The 16,405-nt window shown below is 62.8% G+C and overlaps 1 protein-coding gene across 4 annotated transcripts in view; it reads left to right on the forward strand.

Annotated features, from left to right (window-relative positions):
• Positions 1–16,405, forward strand: part of FLNA (filamin A) — a 94,723-nt gene that overhangs the window by 64,756 nt on the left and 13,562 nt on the right. For 3 of the 4 annotated variants that reach the window (XM_090126618.1, XM_090126621.1, XM_090126620.1), the window contains 11 exons: positions 7–30; positions 1,486–1,733; positions 2,816–2,915; positions 4,129–4,269; positions 6,226–6,354; positions 7,941–8,114; positions 9,193–9,354; positions 11,632–11,835; positions 12,910–13,062; positions 13,845–13,967; positions 15,282–15,548. In XM_090126618.1, the coding sequence (XP_089982744.1) occupies positions 7–30; positions 1,486–1,733; positions 2,816–2,915; positions 4,129–4,269; positions 6,226–6,354; positions 7,941–8,114; positions 9,193–9,354; positions 11,632–11,835; positions 12,910–13,062; positions 13,845–13,967; positions 15,282–15,548 (1,725 nt within the window). The remainder of the gene's footprint in view (positions 1–6; positions 31–1,485; positions 1,734–2,815; positions 2,916–4,128; positions 4,270–6,225; positions 6,355–7,940; positions 8,115–9,192; positions 9,355–11,631; positions 11,836–12,909; positions 13,063–13,844; positions 13,968–15,281; positions 15,549–16,405) is intronic. The other variant, XM_090126619.1, reaches the window with a different exon arrangement.

Below are 16,405 nucleotides of genomic sequence, written 5' to 3' on the forward strand. Positions count from 1 at the left end.
TTATAGTCTCCATCGGAGGTCACGGCTTAGGTAAGCGCACGGCACGGCTGCTGCATGCACCCCAAAACCCCACCCCAAAACCCCACCCCACCGCGGGACCCCCCCCCAAAATAACCTCAACAACCCCCCACACACACAGCTCCACCCCCCGACCCCCCAGGACCCCCACCCCCCAATCCTGGAGGTGCCCCATTGGGGGGCAGTTTTGGGGGTCCCCGTTTGGTCTCATTGTGGTGGGGGGGGGGGGGGTTTGGGGTCTCCCCCCAATTGGGGTGGAATTTGGGGGTCCCCATTTGGTCTCATTACAAGGGGGGGGTTTGGGATCCCCTCCAATTGGGGTGGAATTTGGGGGTCCCCCCACTGACCCCAATTGGGGGTGATTTGGGGGTCCCTGTTTGGTCTCATTGTGGGGGGGGTTTTTGGGGTCCCCCGGCCCCCAGTGGGGCGGTTTTGGGGTCCCCATTTGGTCTCATTGCAGGGGGGGAATTTGGGGTCCCCCATGGCCCCAATTGGGGTGGAATTTGGGGGTCCCCCCACTGACATCAATGGGGGTTGGTTTGGGGGTCCCCGTTTGGTCTCATTGCGGTGGGGGGGGGATTTGGGGTCTCCCCCACTTGGGGTGGAATTGGGGATCCCTGTTTGGTCTCATTGGGGGGGGGGGGGGTTGGGGACCCCCGTGGCCCCCAATTGGGGGCGATTTGGGGTCCCCTATTTGCTCCCATTGGGCCCACTTTTGGGGTCCCACGTTCACCCCCAGCGGGGGTCTCCCATTCATTCCTATTGGGGTCATCCTGGGGGTCCCCCATTGACACCCATTGGGGCCGGATTTGGGGTCCCCCATTGATTCCTATCGGGGCTCCTACTGGGGGTCCCCCATCCACTCCCATTGGGGGTCCTACTGGGGGTCCCCCATTGACTCCTATTAGGGGTCTTACTGGGGGTCTCCCATCCACTCCCGTTGGGGGGTCCCCCATTGCCTCCCATTGGGTTTCCTAGTGGGGGTCCCCCATTGACTCATATTTGGGGTCCTACTGGGGGTCTCCCATTGATTCCCACTGGGGGTCTTACTGGGGGTCCCCCATCCACTCCCATTGGGGTCCTACTGGGGGTCCCCCATTGCCTCCCATTGGGGGGTCTTACTGGTGGTCTCCCATTGACTCCCATTGGGGTCCTACTGGGGGTCCCCCATCCACTCCTATTAGGGGTCCTACTGGGGGTCTCCCATTGATTCCTATTAGGGGTCCTACTGGGGGTCCCCCATTGCCTCCCATTGGGGGTCCTACTGTGGGTCTCCCATTGAGTCCCACTGGGGGTCCCCCATCCACTCCCATTGGGGGTCCTACTGGAGGTCCCCCATTATCCCCCACTGGGGGGGTCCCCCATCGCCTCCCACCAGGGGTTTCCCACTGGGGGGGGATCTCCCCCCCACCCACCCCTCCCCCCTTCCCCGCTGCCCCCCTCACTGACCCCCCCGTTGTGGGGCAGGCCCGGGGCTGGGCCCCACCATCCAGCTGGGGGAGCAGACGCTGCTGACGGTGGACGCCAAGGCCGCGGGGCCGGGCAAGGTGACGTGTGCCGTGCGGGCGCCCGACGGCGCCGAGGCCGACGTGGACGTGGTGGAAAACGCCGACGGGACCTTCGACATCTTCTACACCGCCCCCCAGCCAGGGAAGTACATCATCTGCGTGCGCTTCGGGGGGGAGCACGTCCCCAACAGCCCCTTCCAGGTCATGGTGAGTGTGCAAGGGGGCGTGCGGGGGGGGGGGGGATGTGCAAAGGGGGTGAGCAGATGGGGCGTCTGTGTGTGATTTGGGGGGAGGATGTGTCCAATAGCCACTTCCGGGTCGTGGTGAGTGTGCAAGAGGTGTGCGAGGGGGATGAAATAAGGCAGGGGTGCAAGGGGGGTGAGCAAATGGGGCATCTGTGTGTGATTCGGGGGGAAGCACGTCCCCAACAGCCCCTTCCAGGTCATGGTGAGTGTGCAAGGGGGTGTGCGAGGGGGGGGAAGTGTGTTGGAAGTGCAAAGGGGGTGAGCAAATGGGGCATCTGTGTGTGATTTGGGGGGAGGACGTGTCCAATGGCCACTTCCGGGTGGTGGTGAGTGTGCAAGGGGTGTGCAAGGGAGTCAGGGTACAAGGAGGGTGAGCAAATGGGGCATCTGTGTGTGATTTGGGGGGAAGCACGTCCCCAACAGCCCCTTCCGGGTCATGGTGAGTGTGCAAGGGGGTGTGCGAGGGGGGGGATGTGCAGGGGAAGTGCAAAGGGGGTGAGCAGATGGGGCGTCTGTGTGTGATTTGGGGGGAGGATGTCTCCAATGGCCACTTCCGGGTCGTGGTGAGTGTGCAAGAGGTGTGCGAGGGGGGATGAAATAGGGCTGGGGTGCAAGGGAGGTGAGCAAATAAGGCATCTGTGTGTGATTTGGGGGGAGGATGTCTCCAATAGCCACTTCCGGGTGGTGGTGAGTGTGCAAGAGGTGTGCAAGGGAGGGGGAAGCGCAAAGGGGGTGAGCAAATGGGGCGTCTGTGTGTGATTTGGGGGGAGCACGTCCCCAACAGCCACTTCCGGGTCATGGTGAGTGTGCCAGGGGCGTGCAAGCGGGGAGGCATGCAAGGGGTGTGCAAGTGGAGATGAGTGTGCAAGGGCTCACAAGCGTGCCTTCGGGTGGAGAGCTTGCATCCAAAAGCCTCTTCTGGATCACGGTGAGCGTGCGGGGGGGGGGTGTGCAAGGGGGTGGTCGTGTGCGAGGCTGTGAGTGTGCAGAGGGCGTAAGTGTGCAAAGGGCCGTAAGTGTGCAAAAGGCGTGTGCCCCCCCCAGGCGACAGAGCGGCCGCTGCTGGGTGTGAACGGCCTGGATGTGGGGCTGCGGCCCTTCGACCTCGTCATCCCGCTCACCATCGCCAAGGGGGAGATCACCGGTACGGCCCCACGGCTGCCCCATAGCCGCCCCATAGCCGCCCCATAGCCGCCCCATAGCTGCCCCATAGCTGCCCCATGGCTGCCCCATAGCTGCCCCATGGCTGCCCCATGGCTGCCCCATAGCAGCCCTGTAGCTGCCCCATAGCTGCCCCATAGCTGCCCCATGGCTGCCCCACGGCTGCCCCATAGCTGCCCCATAGCTGCCCCATGGCTGCCCCATAGCCGCCCCATAGCTGCCCCATGGCTGCTCCATAGCTGCCCCATGCCTGCCCCACAGCCACCCCATAGCAGCCTTCCCAGCCCCATAGCGAACCCCCAGACCCCCCTTCCATCCTCTCCCTATGGGTTCCTTCCCCTTTATGGGTCCCCCCTGACCCCCCCACCCCACTGACCCTAAACCCCCCCCTCTATGGGTCCCCCCACCCCCCCAGACCCCCAGACCCATTTTCCACCCTCTCCCTATAGGTTCCCCCCACCTTTTATGGGCCCCCCCTCCCATTTATGGTTCTCCCCCCCCCTTTACAAGACCCCCACCCCCCAGACCCCCATATCTCCCCCCAGACCCCCATAACCCCCCCTACCCCCCTTTATGGGACCCCCAGCCCCCCAGCCCCGTTTCCCACCCTCTCCCTACCGCTTCCCCCCCCCTTTTATGAATCCCCCCTCCCATTTATGCCCCCCCCCCCATTTCTGACCCCCCCCATATCCCCCCCCAGGCCTTCATAACCCCCCCAACCCCCCTTTATGGGACCCCCAGCCCCCCAGCCCCATTTCCCACCCTCTCCCTACCGCTTCCCCCCCCCCTTTTATGCGTCCCCCCTCCCACTTATGACCCCCCCTGCCCCTTTTTGAGCCCCCCCCCACTGACCCCCATATCCCCCCCCCCAGACCCCCATACCCCCCCCCCCCACCCCCATCTATGGGTCCCCCAGCCCCATTTCCCACCCTCTCCCTACCGCTTCCCCCCCCTTTATGAATCCCCCCTCCCATTTATGCCCCCCCCCCACTGACTCCCCCCCATATCCCCCCCAGACCCCATAACCCCCCCCCACCCCCCATTATGTGTCCCCCACCCCCCAGCCCCCCCAGCCCCATTTCCCACCCTCTCCCTACCGCTTCCCCCAGCTTTTATGCATCCCCCCTCCCACTTATGACCCCCCCCGCCCCATTTCTGCCCCCCCCCCCCCCGCTGACCCCCCCGTGCCCCCCCAGGGGAGGTGCGGATGCCCTCGGGGAAGGTTTCGCACCCCGACATCACGGACAACAAGGACGGCACCGTCACCGTGCGCTTCGTGCCCAGCGAGGCCGGCCTGCACCAGATGGACATCCGCTACGACAGCATCCACATCCCAGGTCTGCGCCCCATAGGCACCCCATAGACACCCCATAGAGACCCCATAGAGACCCTACAGACACCCCCATGGAGATCCCACAGAGAGATCCCCCATAGATCCCCCATAGATCTCCCATAGCCACCCCATATCCCAGTCAGCACCAGATGGACATCCGCTACGACAGCATCCACATCCCAGGTCTGCGCCCCATAGATCCCCCATAGATCCCCCATAGAGACCCCATAGACACCCCCATGGAGATCCCATAGAGAGATCCCCCATAGATCCCCCATAGATCCCCCATAGATCCCCCATAGCCACCCCATATCCCAGCCAGCACCAGATGGACATCCGCTACGACAGCACCCACATCCCAGGTCTGCGCCCCATAGATCCCCCATAGACACCCCATAGAGACCCCATAGACACCCCATAGACACCCCCATGGAGATCCCATAGAGAGATCCCCCATAGATCCCCCATAGATCCCCCATAGATCCCCCATATCCCAGCCAGCACCAGATGGACATCCGCTACGACAGCACCCACATCCCAGGTCTGCGCCCCATAGATACCCCATAGTGAGATACCCCATAAATACCCCATAGACACCCCATAGATCCCCCATAGATCCCCCATAGACACCCCATAGCTGCCCCCCCATAGAGATCCATGGAGACCCCATAGAGATCTATAGAGATCCATGGGAGCACCAGAGAGATTCGTGGAGACCCACAGCTGCCCCACAGCTGCCCCATAGATTTCCCATAGCTGCCCCATAGCTGCCCCATAGATTTCCCATAGCTGCCCCATAGATATCCCATAGCTGCCCCATAGCTGCCCCATAGAGATCCATGGAGACCCACGGCTGCATGCCTGCCCCACAGCTGCCCCATAACCCCGTAACCACACGGTGCCCCCCTTGCCCCATAACCTCTGAACCCCATTGCTGCTCTGGATGCTCTCACTGCCCCATAACCCCGTCACCCCATAACCGCGCTGCCCCATAACCGCACTGTGTGCCCGCAGCCCCATAACCCCATAACCCCACCATAACCCCATAACTGCGCTGCATGAGACGGACATCCGCTGCGACCCCGTGCGCGTCCCAGGTAACCCCATAGCTGCCCCATAGCTGCCCCATAACCCCCCACGTGTGCCCCATAACCCCATAGCGCCCCATAGCTGCCCCATAACCCCCACGTGTGCCCCATAACTCCATATTACCCCATACAACCCCTATAACCCCTCATAACCCCATATAATCCTATACGAACCCCATACAACCCCATACGTCCCCTATAACCCCCTATAACCCCATACAACCCCATACAAACCCCATATCACCCCATACAACCCCTATAACCTCATACAACCCGATACAAATGCCATAACCCCATATAACCCCAGACAATCCCCTATAACCCCATACAATCCCCTATAACCCCATACATCCCCTATAACCCCATATCACCCCATATAACCCCATACAACCCCATATAACCCCATACAACCCCATATAACCCCATACAAACCCTAGAACCCCATACCAACCTCCTATAACCCCATACAACACCATACAAACCCCATACAACCTCATACAACCCCTATAACCCCACACAATCCCCTATAACCCCATACATCCCCTATAACCCCATACAAACCCCATACATCCCCTATAACCCCATACAAACCCCATAACCCCCTATAACCCCATACATCCCCTATAACCCCATACATCCCCTGTAACCCCACACAATCCCCTATAACCCCACACAATCCCCTATAACCCCACACAATCCCCTATAACCCCATACAAACCCCATACAATCCCCTATAACCCCATACAAACCCCATACAAACCCCACACAATCCCCTATAACCCCATACATCCCCTATAACCCCATACAAACCCCATAACCCCATACAAACCCCATGACCCCATATAACCCCACACATCCCCCATAACCCCCAGGCAGCCCCCTGCAGTTCTACGTGGATTACGTCAACAGCGGTCACGTGACCGCCTACGGCCCCGGCCTGACACACGGCACCGTCAACAAGGCGGCCGAGTTCACCGTCAACACCAAGGACGCCGGGGAGGGTAGGGGGCACCTGGGGGCACCTGGGGGCACCTGGGGTCACATGGAGAGGGTAGGGGTCATGTGGGGTCATCTGGGGTCACGTGGGGTCGCCTGGGGTCATGTGGGGTCACATGGAGAGGGTAGGGGGCACATGGGGGCACCTGGGGTCACCTGGGGGCACCTGGGGTCACATGGAGAGGGTAGGGGGCGCCTGGGGTCATGTGGGGGCACCTGGGGTCATCTGGGGTCACATGGAGAGGGTAGGGGGCACATGGGGTCACCTGGGGGCACCTGGGGGCACCTGGGGTCATCTGGGGTCATCTGGGGTCACATGGAGAGGGTAGGGGGCGCCTGGGGTCATGTGGGGTCATTTGGGGTCACGTGGGGTCACCTGGGGAGGGTAGGGGGTGCCTTGTGGTCACGTGGGGTCATCTGGGGAGGGTAGGGGGCGCGTGGGGTCACCTGGGGGCACCTGGGGGCACCTGGGGTCACATGGAGAGGGTAGGGGGCACCTGGGGTCACCTGGGGAGGGTAGGGGGGCGCCTGGGGTCACCTGGGGTCATCTGGGGGCACCTGGGGTCATCTGGGGGTACCTGGAGAGGGTAGGGGTCATGTGGGGTCACATGGAGAGGGTAGGGGGTGCATGGGGTCATGTGGGGTCACCCGGGGGCACCTGGGGTCATCTGGGGTCACATGGAGAGGGTAGGGGGCGCCTGGGGTCACGTGGGGTCATCTGGGGTCATCTGGGGTCGCGTGGGGTCATTTGGGGTCATTTGGGTCACCTGGGGTCACGTGGGGTCATGTGGGGTCACATGGAGAGGGTAGGGGGTGCCTGGGGTCATGTGGGGGCATCTGGGGTCGTTTGGGTCACGTGGGGTCACCTGGGGTCACGTGGAGTCATGTGGGCTCACAAGGGGGGCGTATGGGGTTGTATGGGGTCACCTGGGATCATGTGGGGTCATTTGGGGCACCTGGGGTCACCTGGGGTCATCTGGAGTCACATTGGGTCATATGGGGTCATGTGGGGTCACATGGAGAGGGTAGGGGGCACATGAGGTCATGTGAGGTCACCTGGGGTCAGGTGGGGTCTTTTGGGTCACCTGGGGTCACGTGGGGTCATTTTGGTCACCTGGGGTCATGTGGGGTCACCTGTGGTCACATGGGGTCCCTTATTCCTCACCTTTGGGGTCCCCCATTCCTCACTTCTGGGTCCCCCACTCCTCACTTTCGGGGTCCCCCATTCACTCCCATTGGGGTCCCCCATTCCTCACCTTTAGGGTCCCCCATTCCTCACTTCTGGGTCCCCCATTCCTCACTTTTGGGGTCTCCCACTCCTCACTTTCGGGGTCCCCCATTCACTCCCATTGGGGTCCCCCATTCCTCACTTCTGGGTCCCTCATTCCTCAGTTTTGGGGTCCCCCACTCCTCACTTTCGGGGTCCCCCATTCACTCCCATTGGGGTCCCCCATTCCTCACCTTTAGGGTCCGCCACTCCTCACTTCTGGGTCCCCCACTCCTCACTTTTGGGGTCCCCCATCCGTACCCTTTCCATTCCCTCCCACTGACCTCAACTTGGGGGATCTCCCCCCTCTACTCCCCCCCCCAGGGGGTCTCTCCCTGGCCGTCGAGGGTCCGTCCAAGGCTGAGATCAGCTGCACGGACCACCAGGACGGCACCTGCACCGTTTCCTACCTGCCGGTGCTGCCGGGGGATTACAGCATCGTGGTGAAGTACAACGACAAGCACATCGCGGGGAGCCCCTTCACCGCACGCATCACCGGTAGGGGGGCTTCGGGGGGGCTGGGGGGGGTTTTGGAGGGGCTTTGGGGGGGCTGAGATGGGGCTACGGGGGTCCTGGGGGCTCTGAAATGGAGCTGGAGGTGTCTGGGGGTCTTTGGGACCTTCCTGGGGGTCTCTGGGGGGGTCTGAGGAGGGGTTGGGGGGGTCTGCGTGGGACTGGGGGGGCTTTGGGGGGGCTTTGGAGGGGCTTTGGGGGGGCTGAGATGGGGCTACGGGGGTCCTGGGGTCTCTGAAATGGAGCTGGAGGTGTCTGGGGGTCTTCTGGACCTTCTTGGGGGTCTCTGGGACCTTCCTGGGGGTCTTTGGGGGGTCTGAGGTGGGGCTGGGGGGGCTGGGGGGGGCTTTGGAGGGGCTTTGGGGGGGCTGAGATGGGGTTAGGGGGGCCCTGGGGGCTCAGAAATGGAGCTGGAGGTGTCTGGGGGTCTTCTGGACCTTCTTGGGGGTCTCTGGGACCTTCCTGGGGGTCTCTGAGGGGGGCTTTGGGGTGGCTGGGGGGTCTGCATGGGGCTGGGGGGGGATTTGGGGGTTCTGAGGGGGTCTTTGGGGGGCCTGTGTGGGGCTGGGGGGGCTTTGGGGGGTTGGTGTGGGTCCTGCGGTCGTCCCTGATTTGGGTCTGGGGTCTCCACCCCCGGTGCCTGCGGGGTCCCTGATTTGGGTCTGGGGTCTCCATCCAGTGTCTGTGGGGTTCCTGCGGGTCCCTAACTTGGGTCTGGGGTCTCCAACCCCTGTGCCTGCAGGGTCCCTGATTTGGGTCTGGGGTCTCCACCCCCGGTGCCTGTGGGATCCCTAATTTGGGTCTGGGGTCTCCGCCCGTTGCCTGCGGGGTTCCTGGCCGTCTCTGATTTGGGTCTGGGGTCTCCACCCCCGGTGCCTGCGGGGTCCCTGATTTGGGTCTGGGGTCTCCATCCATTGTCTGTGGGGTTTCTTGCGGGGTTCCTGCTGGTCCCTGATTCGGGTCTGGGGTCTCCAACCCCGGTGCCTGTGGGGTCCCTAATTTGGGTCGGGGGTCTCCACCCCCCGTGCCGGCGGGGCCCCTGATTTGGGTCTGGGGTCGGCAGGGGACGAGAGCCTGCGGCAGTCGCACCTGAAGGTGGGCGCGTCGGCCGACATCCCATTGGACATCGCCGAGAGCGACCTCAGCCAATTGGCTGCCAGCGTCACCGCCCCCTCCGGCCGCAAGGAGCCCTGCCAGCTCAAGCGCATGCGCGACGGACACGTCGGTACGGGGGGGGGGGGTTGGGGTCATTGGGGTCATTGGGGTCGGGGGGGGGCAGGGAGGGGGGCAGGGGAGTATTGGGGTCATTGGGGTCGGGGGGAGCAGGGGTTCAGGGGGGGAATTTGGGGTCAGGGGGGTATTGGAGGTATTGGGGTCAGGGGGGTATTAGGGTCAGGGGGGGCAGGGGAGGAATTGGGGTCAGGGGAGTATTGGGGTCATTGGGGTCAGGGGGGTATTGGGGTCATTGGGGTCGGGGGGAGCAGGGGTTCGGGGGGGGATTGGGGTCATTGGGGTCAGGGGGGTATTGGGGTCAGGGGGGGCAGGGGAGGAATTGGGGTCAGGGGAGGGCATTGGGGGGGGGCAGGGGGGTCAGGGGGGTATTGGGGTCATTGGGGTCGGGGGGAGCAGGGGTTCAGGGGGGGGATTTGGGGTCAGGGGGGTATTGGGGTCAGGGGGAGCAGGGGAGGAATTGGGGTCAGGGGAGTATTGGGGTCATTGGGGTCAGGGGGGTATTGGGGTCGGGGGGGGCAGGGGGGTCAGGGGAGTATTGGGGTCATTGGAGTCGGGGGGAGCAGGGGTTCAGGGGGGGGATTTGGGGTCAGGGGGGTATTGGGGTCAGGGGGGGCAGGGGAGGAATTGGGGGCAGGGGAGTATTGGGGTCATTGGGGTCAGGGGGGTATTGGGGTCATTGGGGTCGGGAGGAGCAGGGGTTCAGGGGGGGGATTGGGGTCATTGGGGTCAGGGGGGTATTGGGGTCGGGGGGGGCAGGGGGGTCAGGAGGGTATTGGAGGTATTGGGGTCAGGGGGGTATTGGGGTCAGGGGGCGATTGGGGTCATTGGGGTCAGGGGGGTATTGGGGTCAGAGGGGGCAGGAGGGCGGGGGGGATATTGGGGTCGGGGGGGGTAGGGGGAGCAGGGGGGGCATTGGGGTCGGGGTGGAATTGGGGTCAGGGGGGTATTGAGGTCGGGGGGGTATTGGGGTCAGGGGGGTATTGGGGTTGGGGGGGTGCAGCGGGGGCCGGGGAGTATTGGGGTCATTGGGGTTGGGGGGCCATTGGGGTCAGGGGGAGAGGGGTATTGGGGTCATTGGGGTCGGGGGGTTGTTGGTGTCAGGGGGGTATTGGGGTCAGGGGGGCAGGGGGGGCAGGGGGGGTATTGGGGTCGGGGGGGCATTGGGGTCTCAATGGGGTCTCAGTATTTTTCAGTGGGACTCAATGGGGACTGAATGGAGATTCAGTGGGGTCCCAATGGGGACTCAGTGGGACTCAATGGGGTCTCAGTATTTCTCAATGGGACTCTATGGGGTCTCAGCGGGACTGAATGGGGTCTCATTGGTCTCATTGGGGTCTCAGTGGGGTCTCAATGGGGTCGCTGCTCCCCCCCCCCAAATCCCAACCCCACTCATCCTCAAATCCCTCATGGATCTCAATGGGGTCTCAGTGGGGTCTCAGTATTTCTCAATGGGACTCAATGGGGACCGAATGGAGATTCGATGGGGTCTCAATGGGACTCAATGGGGTCTCAGTGGGGACTCAATGGGGTCGCTGCTCCCCCCCCCCAAATCCCAACCCTACTGACCCCCAACCCCTCTCCCCCCCCCTCCTTTTAGGGATCTCCTTCGTCCCCCAGGAGGTGGGGGAGCACCTGGTGCACATCTCCCGGGGGGGGCAGCCGCTGCCCCCTCCCCCAAATCGCAACCCCACTCATCCTCAAATCCCCCATGGATCTCAATGGGGACTCAGTGGGATCTCAGTGGGGTCTCAGTGGGGTCTCAGTATTTCTCAGTAGGACTCTGTGGGGTCTCAATGGGATTCAGTGGGGACTGAATGGAGATTCAATGGGGTCTCAGTGGGACTCAGTGGGATCTTAATGGGGTCTCAGTGGGGTCTCAGTATTTCTCAGTGTGATTCTATGGGGTCTCATCAATGGGGTCTCAGTATTTCTCAGTGGGACTCTATGGGGTTTCAGTGGGACCCAATGAGGACTGAATGGAGATTCAGTGGGGTCTCAATGGGGACTCAGTGGGATCTTAATGGGGTCTCATTGGGGCTCAGTGGGACTCAATGGGGTCTCATTGGTCTCAGTGGGGTCTCCGTATTTCTCAATGGGACTCAATGGGTACTGAATGGAGATTCGATGGGGTCTCAATGGGACTCAATGGGGTCTCAATGGGACTCGATGGGGTCTCAATGGGGACTCAATGGGGACTCAATGGGGTCGCTGCTCCCCCCCCCAAATCCCAACCCTACTGACCCCCAACCCCTCTCCCCCCTCCTTTTAGGGATCTCCTTCGTCCCCCAGGAGGTGGGGGAGCACCTGGTGCACATCTCCCGGGGGGGGCAGCCGCTGCCCCGCAGCCCCATCGTTGTGAACATCAGCCAGGCCGAGCTGGGGGACGCCGCCCGCGTCCGCGTGGGGGGGCCGGGGCTGCACGAGGGGAGGACCTTCACCCCCACCCACTTCACCATCGACACCAGGGATGCCGGTAGGTGGGGCTGGGGGGCCAGGGGGGGTCGGGTTTGTGGGGTTGGGGGGGGTAAAGGGACCAGGGAGGGGGGTAAAAGGACCCCCGGTGGTGTTTTGGGGCTGGGGGGGGGGGGCACCCACTTCACCATCGACACCAGTGATGCTGGTAGGCGGGGCTGGGGGGTGGGCCGGGGGGGGTCGGGTTTATGGGGCTGGGGGGGTAAAGGGACCCCCGGTGGTGTTTTGGGGCTGGGGGGGGTTGAGGGGGGGTCGGGTTTGTGGGGCTGGGGGGGGTAAAAGGACCCCCGGTGGTGTTTTGGGGATGGGGGGGTTGGTTTTGTGGGGCTGGGGGGGGTAGGGGGTAAAAGGACCCCCGGTGGTGTTTTGGGGATGGGGGGGTTGGTTTTGTGGGGCTGGGGGGGGTAGGGGATAAAAGGACCCCCGGTGGTGTTTTGGGGGCACAGAGACCCCCGTTGGTGTCAGATTGTGGGGGGGGGGGGGGGTGTAAAGGAACCCTGGTGGTGTTTTGGGGCTGGGGGGGCCAAGGGGGGGGTCGGGTTTGTGGGATTGGGGGGGGGTAAAGGGACCCCCAGTGGTGTTTTGGGGCTGGGGATTCGGGGGGGGGGTTGGGTTTTTGGGATTGGGAGGGGGGGGGGTAAAGGGACCCCCGGTGGTGTTTTGGGGCTGGGGGGGCCAAGGGGGGGGTCGGGTTTGTGGGATTGGGGGGGGGTAAAGGGACCCCGGTGGTGTTTTGGGGGTTGGTTTGGGGCGCACAGAGACCCCCATTGGTGTCAGATTGTGGGGGGGGGGGGGGGGGTAAAGGAACCCTGGTGGTGTTTTGGGGCTGGGGGGGGTTGAGGGGGGGTCGGGTTTGTGGGGCTGGGGGGGGTAAAGGGACCCTGGTGGTGTTTTGGGGCTGGGGGGGGGGGCCACCCACTTCACCATCGACACCAGGGATGCCGGAAGGTGGGGCTGGGTGGGGGGGGGGGGGTCGGATTTGTGGGGCTGGGGTGGGGGTAAAGGGACCCCGTAATTAATTAACCCCCCCGCTCGTTAATTAATTAACCCCCGTGTGCTAATTACCCCCCCCCAGGCTACGGCGGGCTGAGCCTGTCCATCGAGGGGCCGAGCAAAGTGGACATCAGCACCGAGGAGCTGCCGGACGGGACCTGCAGGGTGGGCTACTGCCCCACCGAGCCGGGCAACTACATCATCGCCGTGCAGTTCGGGGAGCAGCACGTGCCTGGTACTGGTTATACTGGTTTATACTGGGATGTACTGGGATGTACTGGGGCTGTACTGGGGTATAGTGGGGGTATACTGGGTTATACTGGGGTATGGGGTGGGCTACTGCCCCACCGAGCCGGGCAACTGCATCATCGCCGTGCAGTTTGGGGAGCAGCACGTGCCTGGTACTGGTTATACTGGGTTATACTGGGATGTACTGGTTTATACTGGGATGTACTGGGATGTACTGGGGCTGTACTGGGGTGTAGTGGGGGTATATTGGGTTATACTGGGGTATGGGGTGGGCTACTGCCCCACCGAGCCGGGCAACTGCATCATCGCCGTGCAGTTTGGGGAGCAGCACGTGCCTGGTACTGGTTATACTGGGTTATACTGGGATGTACTGGTTTATACTGGGATGTACTGGGATGTACTGGGGCTGTACTGGGGTGTAGTGGGGGTATATTGGGTTATACTGGGGTATGGGGTGGGCTACTGCCCCACCGAGCCGGGCAACTGCATCATCGCCATGCAGGTCGGGGAGCAGCACGTGCCTGGTACTGGTCTTACTGGTTTATACTGGGATCTGTTGGTTCTATACTGGTCCATACTGGTCTATACCAATCCTTACTGGTTTACACTACTCCATACTGGTCTGTGCCCTTCCGTAGTACTTTATACTGGTTTGTACTGGTCTGTAATGCTCCATACTGGTCTGTACTAGTCTGTAGTGCTCTATACTGGTCTGTACTCATCTATACTGGTCCATACTGGTTCTAACTGGTCTCCCCCCCCCCCCAGGGAGCCCCTTCTCGGTGAAGGTGACCGGGGAGGGCCGTGTGAAGGAGAGCATCACCCGGCGGCGCCGTGCCCCCCCCGAGGCCCATGTGGGCACGGCCTGCGACCTCAGCCTCAAAATGCCAGGTAGGGGGGGGCCGGGGGGGGTCTGGGGGGGTCCTTGGGGGTCCCACGTGGTCTTAAAGGGGGGCTGGGGGGGTCCTGGGGGGACAACGTGGTCTTAAAGGGGGTCCTGGGGGGTCTGAGGGGGTCCTGGGGGTCCCACGTGGTCTTAAAGGGGGGCTGGGGGGGTCCTGGGGGGGTCCTGGGGGTCCTATGTGGCCTTAAAGGGGGGCTGGGGGGGTCCTGGGGGGACAACGTGGTCTTAAAGGGGGTCTGGGGGGGTCCTGGGGGAACAACGTGGTCTTAAAGGGGGGCTGGGGGGTCCTTGGGGGGTCTGAGGGGGTCCTGGGGGGCTCATGTGGCCTTAAAGGGGGGCTGGGGGGGTCAAGGGGTTCCTACGTGGCTTTAAAGGGGGTCTGGGGGGGTCCTGGGGGGACAACGTGGTCTTAAAGGGGGGCTGGGGGGATCCTGGGGGGGTCCTGGGGGTCCTATGTGGCCTTAAAGGGGGTCTGGGGGGATCCTGGGGGGGGGTCCTGGGGGTCCTATGTGGCCTTAAAGGGGGGCTGGGGGATCCGAGGGTCTCTATGGAGTCTCTGGGTGTCTTTATGGGGTTCCGGGTCCCTATGGGGTCAGTCCCTATGGGGTGGGTCCCCATGGAATCAGTCCCTATGGGGTTGGTCCTATGGGGTCCCTATGGCTCTCAGTGTGTCCCTATGGGGTCAGTCCCTATGGGGTTGGTCCCTATGGGGTCAATCCCTATGGGGTCGGTCCCTATGGGGTCCCTGTGGCTCTCAGTGTGTCCCTATGGGGTCTGTCCCTATGGGGTCTGTCCGTATGGGTTCCTATGGGGTCAGTCCCTATGGGGTCCTATGGGATCAGTCCCTATGGGGTCAGTCCCTATGGGTCCCTATGGGGTCTGTCCCTATGGGGTCGGTCCCTATGGCTCTCAGTGTGTTCCTATGGGTCCCGATAGGATCAGTCCCTATGGGGTCAGTCCCTATGGGTTCCTATGGGATCAGTCCCTATGGGGTCGATCCCTATGGGGTCCCTATGGCTCTCAGTGTGTCCCTATGGGGTCTGTCCCTATGGGGTCAGTCCCTATGGGTCCCTATAGGATCAGTCCCTATAGGATCAGTCCCTATGGGGTCGGTCCCTATGGGGTCCTATGGGATCAGTCCCTATGGGATCAGTCCCTATGGGGTCAGTCCCTATGGCTCTCAGTGTGTTCCTATGGGTCCCGATAGGATCAGTCCCTATGGGATCAGTCCCTACGGGTTCCTTACATCCTCACCCCCTATAGGACCCCCTAACCCCCCCTTCCCCCCCCCCATTTCCCAGAGCCCAGCGCCCACGATGTGACGGCTCAGGTGACGGCACCTTCGGGTTCCTCGGCGGCCGCCCAGGTCCTGGAAGGGGAAAGGGGAGCCTACAGCATCCGCTTCGTCCCCGAGGAGAGCGGGGTGCATTCGGTCAGCGTCAAGGACCGGGGGCAGCACGTCCCGGGGAGCCCCTTCCAGTTCACCGTCGGACCCCTCGGAGAGGGGGGGGCGCATAAAGTCAGGGCTGGGGGGCCGGGCCTGGAAAGGGCCGAAACGGGGGTGCCGGGTGAGTGCTTGGGGTTCCCATAAAAGGGGGAAAGGGGGGGGGTTTGGGGTCGGCGGGATGCGGTTGGGTCCGTGATGGGGCACCCAGGAGGCATAAAGGGGTTTGGGGGATAATGGGAGGCAGTGGGATCCCCCCCCCAGACCCCCTCTGACCCCCCGCCCAATAAAACCCCCTTCTGTCCCACAGTTGAGCTCAGCATCTGGGGTCAACCCCTATGGGGTCCCTATGGGGTCCCTATGGGGTCCCTATGGGATCAGTTCCTATGGGGTCCCATATGGGGTCCAATGGGAGGCAGTGGGACCCCCCCCCAGACCCCCTGTGACCCCCCCACCCCCCAATAAAACCCCCTTCTGTCCCACAGTTGAGCTCAGCATCTGGGGTCAACCCCTATGGGGTCCCTATGGGGTCCCTATGGGATCAGTTCCTATGGGGTCCCATATGGGGTCCAATGGGAGGCAGTGGGACCCCCCCCCAGACCCCCTGTGACCCCCCCACCCCCCAATAAAACCCCCTTCTGCCCCACAGTTGAGCTCAGCATCTGGGGGACCCCATAACCCCCTCATAACCCCCCCAAAATCCCCCCGACCCCCCCCAATAAAACCCCCTTCTGCCCCACAGTCGAGCACAGCATCTGGGGTCAACCCCTATGGGGTCCCTATGGGGTCAATCCCTATGGGTCCCTATGGAATCAGTTCCTATAGGGTCCTTACGGGCTCATCCCCTTTAGGATCCCCTAATACCCCTATAATGTCCCCAAAACCCCCCATAACTGCCCCCATAACCCCCCCGACTCCCCCTATAACCCCCCTCAGCTGAGTTCCGCATCTGGGGGTCCCCAAAACCCCACCTATGACCCC

Source organism: Phasianus colchicus, chromosome 29 (assembly GCF_987193195.1).
Source record: "Phasianus colchicus chromosome 29, bPhaCol1.hap1.1, whole genome shotgun sequence".
NCBI classification, from domain to species: Eukaryota; Metazoa; Chordata; class Aves; order Galliformes; family Phasianidae; genus Phasianus; species Phasianus colchicus.